Below are 15,516 nucleotides of genomic sequence, written 5' to 3'. Positions count from 1 at the left end.
TGGCCATGCTAAATTGACCCTAGTGTCTGGGGGATTAGCAGGGTAAATGATGGTTATGGGAATAGGGTCTGGGTGGGATTGTGGTCAGTACAGACTCGATGGACCGAATTGCCTCCTTTAAGTTTAAGTTTATTTATTAGTGTCACAAGTAGGCTTACAGTAACACTGCAATGAAGTTACTGTGAAAATCCCCTCGTCGCCACACTCCGGCGCTTGTTCGGGTACACTGAGGGAGAATTTAGCATGGCCAATGCACCTAACCAGCACATCTTTCAGACAGTGGGAGGAAACTGGAGAACCTGGAGGAAAGCCAGCAGACACAGGGAGAACGTGCAGATTCCACACAGACAGTGACCCAAGCTGGGAGTCGATCCCAGGTCCCTGGAGCTGTGAAATAGCAATGCTCACCACTGTGCCACCCACTTCTGCTGTACTGTAGGGATTCTATGAACATTGGTCAAGCAAATTAACAATGAACATGATTGTTTGAGTGAATCATGGATGTGAGCCTAAAAATGCCTATACTTGGCACCATCCGCTGAATTTCATCCAGTTTATGCAACAGGGGAATTTTAAAAAGATATACATTTGCGAGAATGAATCTTGATGTTGTGAAACCTCCTATATAAAGGCCGGAATTTTCCAGCCATTCACACCGACGGGATCTTTTGGTCCCATCAACGGTTCACCCCAGCCGTGGGTTTCCCGGCAGTGTGGTGGTGCGGTCAATGGGAAATCCCATTGTCAGAGGCAGGACCAGAAGATTTGGCCGCCAGTGAATGGTGAATCACCTGTGAGAATACCCCCGGAGAGGCCAGAAAATCCCCCCCCAACCCCACCCCCAACCCCCACCCCACCCCACCCCCCCCCCCAACCCCCACCAACCCCACCCCCCCCCCCCCCCCCCCCCCCCCCGGCCCCCCCACCCCAACATTTTTAACTTTAGGAGACTACTAATTCTGTGGAATGAAGTCTCTTGTAGCTCTCTGCTAGATTAAGAATCTCTAAACTGGGCTAATCGATCACTCAATACACTTTATTGTCCTTATGGAAATTTTCTGCAGGGTTAATTGCTATGCATAATCCAAAAGAAAGGACGGGAGAATGACATAGCAATATAACAATTCATATCGGTACAGTGAAGAGGCAACATCACAGCCAAAGAGAATACAAATAGAAAAATGAGTCTTAGGTCTTCATGCCCCTTCCCCAGCACAGGTACATCTGATAACTATGTCTAAATAGGTGGCTCTTATTGTATCCTCTAGACTGTCTTTTGCAGCAGGCTTCGGTAGAATATTGACGGGAACGGAAATGAGGCAAATCTGGAGTTTTATGAAGCTCTCTGATCCCGGACAATCACACTTTGTTGGCAGACGCTCAGCCATCCTTAATATCCTGCTATCTCTCTGCTTCCAAAGAGCTCTAGGCCAGGGAAACTGTCTGCTTTTGGTGGCCAATCTACTCCTGTACAGATGTATTCCAGCCCAAAAGCAACCTGTTGAACAAGTCTATTTATTAAGGTTAAAGTTTATTTATTAGTGTCACAAGTAGGTTTACATCAACGCTGCAATGAAGTTACTGTGGAAATCCCCACGTCGCCACACTCCAGTGCCTGTTCAGATACACTGAGGGAGAATTTAGCATGGTCAATCCACCTAACCAGCACATCTTTCGGACTGTGAAAGGAAACTGGAGCACCCGGAGGAAACCCACGCAGACACGGGGAAAACAATGCGGACAGTGACCCAAGCCTGGAATCAAACCCAGGTCCCTGGTGCTGTGAGGCAGCAGTGCTAACCACTGTGCTGCCCTCTGGAGTAATGGCTCCAACGCAGTGACACTCATCTCCTGGGCCATGCGCTCGCAGGTCCAATGCTAGCTGAAGAACTGACCTCAGAAAAGGGATATTAAGGAGATAACCGATACATTTGACATCCCTGAGTTGATGCAGCCAAGCCAAGCCAGGCCACCCCAGCACAACTGATCACTGCATGAAGGCTCAATTTCCCTGTCTGCACGGTGCCTTCTTTCGAACTGTTGCCTTTTATTGGATTCAGTTGCTTAATGGGTTAATGCCAGAGAGAAACATTCACACATTGCATCTGTAGAGAAACATCCAAGTAGGCAAAGATCTGTTATTTTTACAAAAAAGAAAGGGAAACAAATTATGATAAATGGAAATGTTGAATGTAAAAAAGAGAGCAATCGTTTTGCCAACAAGTAGCTCTGCATCACTTAAAGTGAATTGGGTCTCCTGCCTGGTCTACCAGGAATCCTAGGTGATGATACTGTGCCTTTAAGAAATTTCTGCATATCATATTTCTTGTAAGGGAAATGCTTGGAAATCAGGCCTGTTTTGCAGGGTGTCTGTTTGTCTAGCAAAACTTATAAATGGGTAGCTGGGAGCACAGGATAAGTATTCATTTTAGACGTGGAGTGTTTGTTATAAGCAGAGCTAATGCATTTGTGTTTACTTGGGTTTCCCTGGGGTTTTCAGTGTAGAGTTTTGATTAGGTTGACTGACGGGGATAGAGTCATGTGCTTAATGGGAAGAGCTAAGCTTGCAGGAAAGAAATACTGTTTCAGTTTCATTTTTGAAACTACAAGCAGTTGCTGCTTGGGCTGCCAAAAGAAAACAGGTGCTTCACTGTCTCTCACTCCAGAGGTGTTCTGAAAGCTCTAGGACAGTTAACCTGAGATAAGCTAGTATGCCCATGTTTTGCTAACTAATTTTAAAGTGAGGTTTAAGTCTATAAGAGGAATATTGCTTAAATTGGAACTCAATTAAGTTAAGAATTGTATCTTGTCATATTTAAGTATGACAAGATACAATTGTCATACTTAAATATGATAATTTTAACCCTAACACCTGGTTTGATAAGTTTGTGGAGCATGAATGCATTTCCACTGGCCATCTGCCAAGATTTCACTTGGGGTTGGGGTGGTGAGGGAAAATCCCTTTCCTGTGTCAGAATTCCACTCCAAGTGCTGCAGGCTTTTATCAGCTTATCCCAGAAAGGTAAATATTTAGGGGGTCTGGGGGTTGTCATTTCCATCTGCTTATCAGAGAAGAACACTACACAACAGGCAGACAAAATTTTATTTCAAATCTATTGCCCACGGGTCCCCTGAGACCTATTTTCTGAGCACATCATTTGGTACTGTTTTTTTTGTGACTGTGCATTTTGTTATCTACACCAGTGTTCCCCAGCCCGTGGCCTTTGCGAGCCATATTTTCAAAAGCTCTGCTTAACGTATCAAGAGAATTATGATGGTGCCAATTACTTTTCCATTTTCAGTTCTTGAATTCAATATTAGGCTTGAAAATTAGAATTGAAAATCTCCTAAGCACAGAATCCCAACCCTTAATGGTCAAGAGAAGCATGGTTCAGAGTGTGTGAGCTAACTCATGAGGAAAAGAGAGAATGCAGTGAATTTGAATAGGGCTGGGAGACAGAACATTAGTGGGAAAATGCTCAAGATGATGTTTTGTCACAGAGCCAGTTCAATTCCTGCCCTGCGGCTGAAGATATTGCAACATGCTGCTACACCACAACTTTGCAGCTAAGCGCTAAAAACGAGAGACAGGTTTCCGGCTTCACTTCCCCATTTAACAAGTTGAGCAAGGAGCTCCAGTCCATCCCTGTCACTGGGACTGAGCAGTAAGACCGTGTTTTGGGGGCAGTGTGAAAATATTTGTATTATGTAATATTCCAGTAAGCGTGAATCAGGGAAATTTGAACTGGCTCATCCCACACACAGGGAAGGAATTTCCAAGCCTCCCTGTCAGTGAGATCATCCAGTCCCACTGAAGTCAAACCTCCCCCCCCCCCCCCCCCCACCCCCACCCCCAAAACGCACTGGGTTTCCGGACAACAGTGGTGGACGAAACATTTATCCACCATGCCCGCAGGAATCCTGCGATGGGTGGGAGGCAGGAAATCCCAGAGTCAGGGTTTACTTCCAATGTTGATAATATGGTGCTATGATTAGGGGGTGCCTGGTGCTGATAGCATTTCTTCAGCCAGAGGTAGACTGCTATGAAGAAATTTCCATCCTTGCACCATGAGGGGAATAGTGTAATAAGAAACTAACTACATATATTGCATGAGGAATGACTTTTTTTGATTTGATTTATTAGTGTCATATGGATTAGTATATACAGGAGTTGGGACGTCTTGTTAAAGTTGTACAAGACATTGGTAAGGCCATACTTGGAATGCTGTGTGCAATTCTGGTCACCCTGTTATAGAAAGGATATTATTAAACTAGAAAGAGTGCAGAAAAGATTTACTCGGATACTACCAGGACTTGATGGATTGAGTTATAAGGAGAGGCTGAATAGACTGGGACTTTTTTCTCTGGAGCGTAGGAGGCTGAGGGGTGACCTTATAGAGGTCTATAAAATAAGGGGGCATAGACAAGGTAGATAGTCAATATCTTTTCCCAAAGGTAGGGGAGTCTAAAACTAGAGGGCATAGGTTTAAGGTGAAAGGGGAGAGATACAAAAGTGTCCAGAGGGGCAATTTTTTCACACAGAGGGTGGTGAGTGTCTGGAACATGCTGCCAGAGGTAGTAGTAGAGGCGGGTACAATTTTATCTTTTAAAAAGCATTTAGATAGTTACATGGGTACGATGGGTATAGAGGGATATGGGCCAAATGCGGGCAATTGGGATTAGCTTAGGCGTTTTTTTAAAAAAGGGCGGCATGGACAAGTTGGGCCGAAGGACCTGTTTCCATGCTGTAAACCTCTATGACTCTATATGGTGAAAAGTATTGTTTCTTGCGCACTATACAAACAATGCATACCGTTCATACAAAAAGAAAGGAGAGGGTGCAGAATGTAGTGTTACAGTCATAGCTAGGATGTAGAGAAAGAAGAACTTGATATAAGGTAGGTCCATTCAAAAGTCTGGTAGCAGCAGGGAAGAAGCTGCTCTTGAGTCAGTTGGTACGTGAATCTTTGTATCTTTTTCCCGACGGAAGAAGGTGGAAGAGAGTATGTCCGAGGTGCGTGGGGTCCCTGATTATTCTGGCTGCTTTGCCGAGGCAGCGGGAAGTGTAGACGGAGTCAATGTATGGGAGGCTGGTTTGAATGATGGACTGGGCTTTGTTCACCTGAGAGTACCTCACCATCTAGCTTCTATTCCAAAAGGTAATAATATCACAATTTCAAGCATATGTGTAAGAATAAAGCTACTAGTCAAATTTCTTTACAAATGGCATTATACACAAAGGTACATCAGGTAAATAGAACACTCGACTTAAGTAAGAGATACTGTTACAAAGTGAAACAAAGGCCATCTAGCATCATTGTATCCTTTTCAGTAGTTTTGGAGTGGGTCTCTGATGAATATTATATGGAAAATAACATTACATCACCCTTCTCCTGTGGCACAGATAGTTCAATGTACCGAAAATCATGAAACTGAATTGAAATATGTTTTGGTGCTTTTGATATATGTCTGGATATCCTGTCCACCTCTTGTGTGTGTATATATGCACACACAAGATCTGGACAGGATATGCTGATAGGTGTCTATATGTCAATGCCATTAAACAAAATATAACCTGACCTGTTCAAAAGACAAAGTTACCTTCGTGATACAGTCCTTTATTATATTAATGAAAGCAAAGTGCTGGAAATCTGAAATACAAACAAAGTGCTGGAAAGACTCAGCAGGCCTGAAAGCATCTTCGGAGAAAGAAACAAAAGTTAATGTTTTGAGTCCATTTGACCCAGCTCTGAAGAAAAGTTGTATGGACGAGAAACATTAACTCTGTTTCTCTCTGCCCACAGATGCTGCCAGACCCACTGAGTCTTTCCAGCATTTTCTGTTTTTATTTCATATTACATATAATAATGAATGTGTCTGTCAGTATGTAATTGAAGTCACAGAGATCATTTTAGTTCTCCATTTCCCCACTCTTCCCCCCCACCCCCCCCCCAACCCTACATCTGATGAGAATGAAGTGTGTGTGATGGATTAAAGTCAAGACAGTACCCTGCCCACTTGTTTGACATCACCAATATGGGATGCTATTTTAACTTCTGAGTTTTTCGATGTGTACCAGGCCCGCGCCAGAGATGAAAGCCACATTAAATTGCAGCAGACAGGTCCTGATGATATAAATGGGTGGCCTGAAACCTATTTTCAGCCCTCGGCTAAATCGATTAAGGATAAACTGAGCACATGCAGGTCTTCTTCACAGAAGAATCTCCAGACTTGGGTATATTTTGAACATTTGTGGTCCCAGGAGGATATGCCTGTGAAAGCACACCAGGCACTGGCAGCTTGGTGAAATGTAATAGGCAAGATTGTTGGAATGGTAACCACTCAATCAGTTCATTCAGAACAATTTTGTTCCCATTTGTCCCCGCATAGAATAAATCACCTGCGATGTTTATAGTCCGCATTGAGTTGTGACAAAATGGACAAACAGCTTAAATGTACTCAAAAATCATTAGAATTAGTAAGAATGTGTTCCTTTTTTTATTCATGGGACATGGGCATCACTGGCTGGCCCATATTTATTGCCCATCCCTAGTCGCCCTTGAACTAAGTGGCTTGTTAGGCCATTTCAGAGGGCAGTTGAGAGTCATCACATTGCTGTGGCTCTGGAGTCACATGTAGGCCAGACCAGGTAAGGGTAGCAGATTTCCTTCCCTAAAGGACCTTAGTCCTTTGCTAATGGAACAGATGGGTTTTTCCAACAATTGACAATGTTTTCATGGTCATCAATAGATTCTTAATTCCAGATGTATTTTTTTTATTGAATTCAAATTCCATCTGCCGTGGTGGGATTCGAACCCGGGTCCCCAGAACATGAGCTGAGTTTCTGGATTAATAGTCTAGCGATAACACCACTAGGCCATCACCTCCCCTTATGCTCTTATCTGTGGGAAAGTGCATTAGCTTCAGTGAAACTGTCCCGAAAGTGGCACCTGTTACGAACAGGAATAGCATGTTTGAGCAGTGCAATTACAATTTCTAAATGTGAGAATCATAGAGAAAAAATTACATCGATTTAAAGTTTTATTTGAAATATCTTTCCATTTTTCTTCCCAATGCACATGAGTTGTACTCACTGGGGCATGGGACATTGAGGATTCTGGTAGCAGATATCAGAAACTCAGACAAATGCTGCTGAAGATTTTTCAGCCATTAAAATGAACAACTGACGTTTTCTCTGACCGTTATCCAGCTGGATTCCCAATTTACATAGCAACATATATAAGATTGGTGAAGACCAATTTGAACTTTCGCCCCTCTCTCCGCGCTGTTTAAAATGAACTGTCGACTCCCTCTCCATGCTCTCTATACTGAACTGTCGCCTCTCTCGCTGCGCTGTTTAAAATGAACTCTCGCCTCTGTCCATACCTAGTGAAACCCAACCATTTTCGGGTTAATTTCAGTTACATGCACAGCAATGAAAGGTCAAAATGTCATTTTCTTCTCACTGAGATAAGAAGCCATTTAGTGTTCAGTATAATCACTCACATGTATTAATGAAGGGTTATTACATAAATAGTAATCAGCCAGAAACAGGTGATTAGCCAAACAGTGTACCTCAGTTAAGTTTCAACTGAAGGATAAGTCATTAATAATCAGCAGTTAATGGGAAGTCGCTGGCAGATCCTGGAGTTCTTGCCAAATTCTCATAAAATTACTTATGTTATCAGCTTGATTGATATTTGAATGCCCCATCCAAATGCAGCTCAATTTCCTCTGTTGCAGCTTTGAGTGCTATCAGAGGTCAGGTGTAGCACTGCTTCACCTTAACTCCCAACCTGGAAATTGGGTTGGCACCTCATTTCAAGATAGGACCATGATGGTAAACAGTGAAGGTGACAATGCCATCAGTCCTGATTGAATTCTAACTTATTTCCATACTAACCTGCTGTGTTCCCTGCTCTCTTGTGAGTTCAGTAAGAAGTTTAACAACACCAGGTTAAAGTCCAACAGGTTTATTTGGTAGCAAAAGCCACACAAGCTTTCGGAGCTCCAAGCCCCTTCTTCAGGTGAGTGGGAATTTCTAAGATGAATTTCTAAGTTTCTAAGATGAATTCCCACTCACCTGAAGAAGGGGCTTGGAGCTCCGAAAGCTTGTGTGGCTTTTGCTACCAAATAAACCTGTTGGACTTTAACCTGGTGTTAAACTTCTTACTGTGTTTACCCCAGTCCAACGCCGGCATCTCCACCTCTTGTGAGTTGCCAACTTTATAAATGAAATTATTTCTGTAGATTGTATATTTGAGTATTTTATCTCTAGGTGCAGAAGGTGAAACATTGACAATGGCCCATCATGTGTACCTGGCTAGCCAAGTGGCCGAGGGAATGGCTTATTTGGAACATCATGGATTTGTCCACCGGGATTTGGCGGCGAGAAATGTTCTTGTTGGAGAAGAGCTCGTCTGTAAAGTCGCAGACTTCGGATTAGCAAGATTAATCCGGGTAAGTGACAGACAAACACTGTCAGCCAGCTTGGAATTGGTTCAGAGAATCCAGTCTTCTATTAACAACATCTGTTTCTAAGATGAAATGTAAATGCATGCTGAAGATTATAGAAGACAATTGGGTCCATAACGCATGGAATGGGGTCATACTGAATGCTTCAGTTGTTTGTTCCGGGTCATTATGATTCCCTGTCGACGGAAATGCTTCTTTATAACATAGAAACTTAATTTTTGGTTTAAATCTTGTTCAAAGAGCATGATACTCCCTCAGTGTTGCCTCATTGTAGATTAACGTTGAAATCCTGGTGAGCATCTTAAACTCACAACTTGACTTTAGAAGAGAAAGTTGTGACAGTGAACCAAAGAAACACTTTGCAAATGGTTGGGTAACTTTTATCTTCGGTCTGACAGCCGGCCTGACATTGCAGGACCCCTCGTGCCTGCAGCTGTGTTTGTGTTCTCACTCCTGTTCCTTGTCACAAAGCAGACCTGCACCCACAATGGGATTGGGTCAGAGCAGCAAAATGGGGGGAGCAGGGCCCAGCTGAGGTTGCGCGGCAGAATGCTTGGAATTGCAAGTTCCATGAGGGCGAGATCAGCCAATTGGGCGGAAGATTTGTGCGAGGAGCGCGGTGAACATTTCTGCTCTTCCTTGTAACTTCAGCACTCCTAAATAAAAACACATACTTGTTTGATCTAGTTACTCCCGTCCCTTTTACCTGGTGGGCATCTTAAGCCTTAGCAAACTCTTCGGGTAGTAAGGGAGTTTAAATCACCATTTGAACTATGCTACCCCTGGTCGCCTGGAAGCTTGATTTAAATATTATAATGAAGAGGCCAAGTTCTCAAAATGGGAGGCCACGCAGCCCACTACGATAAAAATGTATGTTTGTGGCTGATTGGGATCTCATTACATAATTTCTAATTCTTTAATCTCAGGGGCGGCATGGTGGCACAGTGGTCAGCACTGCTGCCTCACCGTGCCAGGGGCCAGGGTTCGATTTTCTGTGCGGAGTTTGCACCTTCTCACCATGTCTGCTTGGGTTTTTTATCTGGGTGCTCTGGTTTCCTTCCAGAGTCCGAAAGATGTGCTGGTTAGGTGCATTGGCCATGCTAAATTGCCCCTTAGTGTCAGGGAGATTAGGAGGTTGAATACATGGGGTTACGGAGATACGGCTTGGGTGGGATTGTTGTCAGTGCAGACTTGAAGGGCTGAATGGCCTCCTTCTGTACTGTAGGAATTCTAGGATTCTGTGATCCTAACCTCACCAATCAAGCGGGAAAAGGGTTAAAAACTCATAAGTTCAGTCAGTCAGGAGACTTCTGGACCCTGGAGGAATGTCTCAATTCTGTGTTATACTCTTCAGGAAATGAGGAACCTTTGCGGACATTTGCAAAATATAAACTTATCAACCAAGGTCAAAATCCTCCTCAGTAACTACTGTCTCCTCAGTTACAGAAACCGCTGGAGATTCTGGTTCCACATTGACAACAGGGGTCCATGTATTAACCACTGATGAACCCAAATCTACTGAAGGGGGTCGGTCACCTGTTGATCCCTCAAATGTTTTTTGACATGATGACTTTGTATTTCTACAACATAGGAGACCGGCCCTGTTCTTTTCACAATTTTTCCAGCCACCCATGTCGGTTCTGCTGCAAAGTTTCTGGCCTCTGGAACTAAATCATCAACTTGGAAAACCCTTGTCTTCTTTTGTTATGTTTGTGAATATAACAAATCCCTTGTTTTCATTGATCAGGATGATGTGTATCATGTCCGTGCTGGGACTAAAATACCTGTAAAGTGGACAGCACCTGAAGCTGCAAATTACCAGAGATATACAGTGAAGTCAGATGTATGGTCCTTTGGTGTTCTTCTGTATGAAATAGTGACTTACGGCAAAGACCCTTACGAGGGTAAGTAAATTCCAAATTCTCAGGCGTTTCGCAAGCAGGACCATGCGTTGTATTTACAATCTCATTTCATTTTGCAGGAATGACGAACAAGGAAGTGGTGAATCAAGTAAACAATGGGTATAGAATGCCTTGTCCAAAAAACTGTACCCCAGACATGTATGGAATAATGCTTAGGTGCTGGAACGAGTCTGAGCAAAGCCGGCCTTCGTTTAGTCCGCTGTTGGATGAACTTAATTCACTGTACGCTACATATTATTACAAAAGCCAAGACCAAACTCAGTGAGGCCACAACAAATATTGTTGGTGATGGTGCAATGCCAGATGGAACTGCACGTGAATCAACTCGTAAAACAATACTTTACAACAATGTTTTTTCCTTGACTTTTGTTGCAATGGCGCACTTGACTGTGAAATAATCGCCTCAAAATTATGGTTGGCAAAATTGGGTGAAGGCTTATATCATCGGTATGATACTCTTCTATGCAATATTCTATTAGAAGTGTTAAAACTAAATGAGAAGATGCCTACTTTAAATAGCAGAGAAGGGAATGTCATGTCATTGCATTGAACGATGCTCAATAATGGGAACAAGAGTAAGTTTTAGCCTACTACTAGTAAGTATTATCAAGCACTGAAAGGAAAGTAATTTAACAGCCAAACAATATAAAAATGCAGCAGAGGCTAAGAATACTGCCGCAAACAACTCGCCTCCTGATCCCCCAAAGCCTATCCACCATCTACAAGGCACAAATCAGGAGTGTGTTGGAGTACCCCCAACTTGTCTGGATGGGTGCAGTTCCAACAACACTCGAGAAGCTTGACATCGTCCAGGACAAAGCAGCCCGCTTGATTGACACCACATCTACAAACATTCAATCCCTCCATCACCAACGCTCAGTAGCAGCAATGTGTACTATCTACAAGATGCACTGCAGCAATTCACCAAAGATCCTTAGACAGCACCTTCCAAACCCACGACCACTTCCATCTAGAAGGACATGGGCAGCAGATAAATGGGAACACCACCACCTGCAAGTTCCCCTCCAAGCCACACACCACCCTGACTTGGAAATATATCACCATTCCTTTGCAGCCGCTGGGTCAAAATCCTGGAATTCCCTCCCTAACGGCATTGTGGGTCAACCCACAGCACATGGACTGCAGCGATTTAAGAAGGCAGCTCACCACCACCTTCTCAAGGGCAACTAGGGATTGGCAATAAATGCTGGCCAGCCAGCGATGGCTGTGTCCCACGAACGAATTTTTAAAAAAATTAAATCTACAATCTAAGATTTCTTTAAAGGGAGTCTAGGCTTAACCAACATCAATAATTGTATTATCAAAGATATTTTAACTATCTGTTTCAGAGCACAGCTATTCTGGTAACCTTTGTGGCTTTCATTCACCATGTCTAGTTCCTGAAAGTTATATTCGGCTAGAAATGACTGTTGGCAACATTAATGAGCAAACTATTTGTGTGATTTTCCTTTGTCTGTTATCTTAACGTGCACAGGTGGTACGTTGTTCAAAAATCAGCACTTCTGCTAAAACAGAGGACAGAAGAATGTCATACAAATCATAACTTCCTCGGCAATTGTCCACTTTGACAACCTGAAAATATCCTTAATTCTAAGACTGAATGCAGCATTTAAAAAGCCTTAGGCTGGGATTGTCCAGTCCACAGTAAGAAGTTTAACAACACCAGGTTAAAGTCCAACAGGTTTATTTGGTAGCAAAAGCCACAAGCTTTCGGAGCCTTAAGCCCCTTCATATTGTCCAGTCCTGCAGGGGATGCAGCGGGCCAACCAAAAGTCCATTGACTTTTGGCGAGACTGGACAATCCCGGTGGGGCTGGAAAATCCCACCCATCCTGCCACCAATATAATCAACAAAGGGGCTGTGCAGATTTAATGGACATGTGAGGTTTCAGGGCCTGAGAAAGGAAGCTGAAGACTTGTAGATAACGTCCAAAAGAAAAAGAAAATTAAGGTTATGTTGCAGCTGCATATGGTGCTGGTGAGGCCACACCCGGAGTACTGTGTACGGTTTTGGTCTCACTGGCACTGGAGGGGGTACAGGGGAGATTCACTAGGTTGATTCTGGAGTTGAGAGGGTTGGCTTATGAGGAGAGACTGAGTAGACTGGGGCTATACTCATTGGAATTCAGAAGAACAAGGGGAGATCTTATAGAAACATATAAGATTATGAAGGAAATAGATAAGATAGAAGCAGGGAAGTTATTTCCACTGGCAAGTGAAACTAGAACTAGGGAGGATGGCCTCAAAATAAGGGGGAGGAGATTTAGGAACGAGTTAAGGAGGAACTTCTTCACCCAAAGGGTTGTGAATCTGTGGAATTTCCTGCCCAGTGAAGCAGTTGAGGCTACCTCATAGAATGTTTTTAAGGCAAGGATAGATAAGTAAAGGACTTGAGGGTTATGGTGAGCGGGCGGGTAAGTGGAGCTGAGTCCAGGAAAAGATCAGCCATGATCTTATTGAATGGTGGAGCAGGCTCGAGGGGCCAGATGGCCTACTCCTGCTCCTTGTTCTTGTGTTCTAACCCCTTAACAAAACACTTATTTTTTACACTGCATTCTTTTTCTTTTGAATGTATTTGCTAAGATATAACTGTTGGCAGAGAGAATGTTCCTTCCACATAATCTTTGAATAAGCCGGACTCATATAAGAAGGCACTCCTGCTCCCAGCTTGGAGTCTCATTGGACAACGGCATAGGGCCTAAGAAAGAGTTTGAACACTACAGAGTAAATTCTACATTTAGCACAGCTGATTTTCTACCTCAATGTTTTCAGTGTGCAAATCAAACTTTGCGCTGTATAAAGAACTCCAATGTAATTTTCAGGTGGAGATGAGTGGAGCTTGCATCACACCCACCCCTCATCCACTGGTACTTGGCATAGCGTAGCCTGTTAAACGGTTCCTATAGGGATTACTGAAAACCACCCTGGAAACATAGACATATGTTTTCAGAATGATTTTTTTGTTGAGCCAGGAGGATGTTTTGTCCTGTTGATGCTCCACCCCCAACTGGCTGTCTCCTTCCCCCCTTTAGGTTTTGACTTCCAGCCCACTCCAAAAAGAGGAGCCATTGGATTTTCCTCCTCCTGCTGTTAGCCTGGTTGGTCAGCTGCCTTTGAATGCTGGTTTGGTGCTCATTAATCAGCTGCAAGCATGGCTTGGCCACCAAAAAAGCTCAGATCTCTCACTGGGAACATCAGCTGATCACTACATACATAGCCCAATATCCACCAAAAGTGAAAATTAGACAAACGATAATGTGACGGTTCTCCTCTCTAGCACTTGCATCTCCCAGAGCGTTACAGTAATGGTGTGGTTTTATCACACATCCCTCCTACTACCTACTCCTTTGGCACTTCCTTCTCCTTTCAGCATCTTGCGTTACTTCACCCTTCCTGCCTCCCATTTAATATCCCGTCATTCGCTTCCGCACACCCATGTGCCAAGGTTTGTTCTGAGTTACCAGCAGGGAGTCTCACTTTGGATAAGTGCGTGTTGTAAAATTGGGGCCTGCTGGCACCGCAGGATAATCAAATTCACCCTGACGTTTCATTCGAAACACAGAGAGAAAACAACATGTTCCCCCTCCTCCCCCCTGCAACTCCCCCACCAGCCTCTGCAAACCATAGTCACTCTAAACTTAACTCATTAGTAAGCCATGATCTTAAATAACTTAATTTGCTTTTTATGATCCAATGGCTAATCAATTGCATGTTTTTAAAGAAAAACAGTTTTGAAATTATTGTTGGGTGTCTTAATGGGACAGCACTTAACCGATCAGTGAAATTTCTCAATTCGCTATTTTAACAAAGATATTAATCCAGTTATTTTAAAATGTTAAGGGGAAATTTTGGCCGACAAAATGGGTTGAGTTAGGAGTTAGTATTTTTAAAATATCAAACCACCTGTTCCTGATTTTAATACAGATGGGACAGTGGGTGGTGGGATATGGGCCACCCATCAGGCCGGCTGGTTGGGAATAGACTTTAAGAATGTTGGTTACCTCCATTTTAACAATATTTTTCAGCTTTAACGTCAACCAAGGTTCCCAGGCCTCATGAAATCTGACAGGAGAAAGGAGGTAAGAACCGATGTAACTATAAGGTTTGTGCCCTTACAGCACTGTTTGTGTACCAGATGGAGCACAAATGTTTCTCCCATCACACCACCCCACCAAGCCTAAAAAGCTTACTTGCTTCTACCTCCATGGTTGCTGACTTCCTTTGACCGCCATCTTGTTACCCTCAACCTCCATCTCGCTCCCCCTCCTGCCGCTAGCCTTCTTTCCCCCCCCCCCCCCCCCCCATCACCCACAATTGCTATCTCGCTCCCCTGCAATCTCTCCCTCCTCCCCACCACCACTATCTCCTACCAATCACAAAGTCTCATATGCCATCTGATTGTGATGTAGGCACTGCCATCCAATAGGCAGCCAACCAATCAATCAATGAAGCTGGCTCTTGCATGAGAGCTGACAAGATGCAGTGAAAAACTACAGGAATTCCATATTTCCCATCAATAACTTCTTTGTCACCATTCCAAAAGCACAGCCCGCTAAAAATTAGTGCCAATGTTTGTTAAAATAGCAAGCTGAGAATTAATTAAAAAATATGAGAATCTTTCACCCCCTAATATCACCAACAATTTTTTTTTACATTGAAATCTTTTATAATTTTGAAATGTGGAATATTGCAAGTTTGAAATTCTTCAGCCTGCTTAATTGTAAATTTATAAACAAAGAACTTTATCTTTGGAGCGTTACAAGCCCATTACAGTCACCGACAGAGGTCTTTACTTAAGTGTTTCTATACAATACGACTCTTCCTGTAGTTTACATATTTTTTCATTTGCCCGTATGTTTTGTTTCTGATATATCTGAAAATAAATATATAAGTGGAAGCCTCTCACCTGCTAATGTCTGCCTTGGACACTCAATTATCTGATGTTTAAAATTGCGGTCAGTACCACTTACCTTTGTTGTAGGGTCGAAAGTCATTATGTTCTGTACTGACCTTTAACTTAAGAGTCCCCGGATTTTGTAACCGTATCAGTCATTGGCTATTTTGCTCGTGGAGATAGAGCTATGATGGGCAATAATGAT

General features: G+C 43.2%; 1 protein-coding gene across 2 annotated transcripts in view; it reads left to right on the top strand.

Moving 5' to 3' along the window:
• Positions 1-11,257, top strand: part of LOC144508551 (tyrosine-protein kinase Srms-like) — a 43,075-nt gene extending 31,818 nt beyond the window's left edge. For both annotated transcript variants that reach the window (XM_078236597.1, XM_078236596.1), the window contains exons 6-8: positions 8,279-8,460; positions 10,223-10,379; positions 10,457-11,257. In XM_078236597.1, coding sequence (XP_078092723.1) covers positions 8,279-8,460; positions 10,223-10,379; positions 10,457-10,662 — 545 coding nt within the window. In that variant the 3' untranslated portion in view covers positions 10,663-11,257. The remainder of the gene's footprint in view (positions 1-8,278; positions 8,461-10,222; positions 10,380-10,456) is intronic.
• Positions 11,258-15,516: the final 4,259 nt, after the last annotated feature.

Source organism: Mustelus asterias, chromosome 20 (genome assembly GCF_964213995.1).
Source record: "Mustelus asterias chromosome 20, sMusAst1.hap1.1, whole genome shotgun sequence".
Taxonomy (NCBI): domain Eukaryota; kingdom Metazoa; phylum Chordata; class Chondrichthyes; order Carcharhiniformes; family Triakidae; genus Mustelus; species Mustelus asterias.
This window is presented reverse-complemented; position numbering and strand designations above follow the sequence as displayed.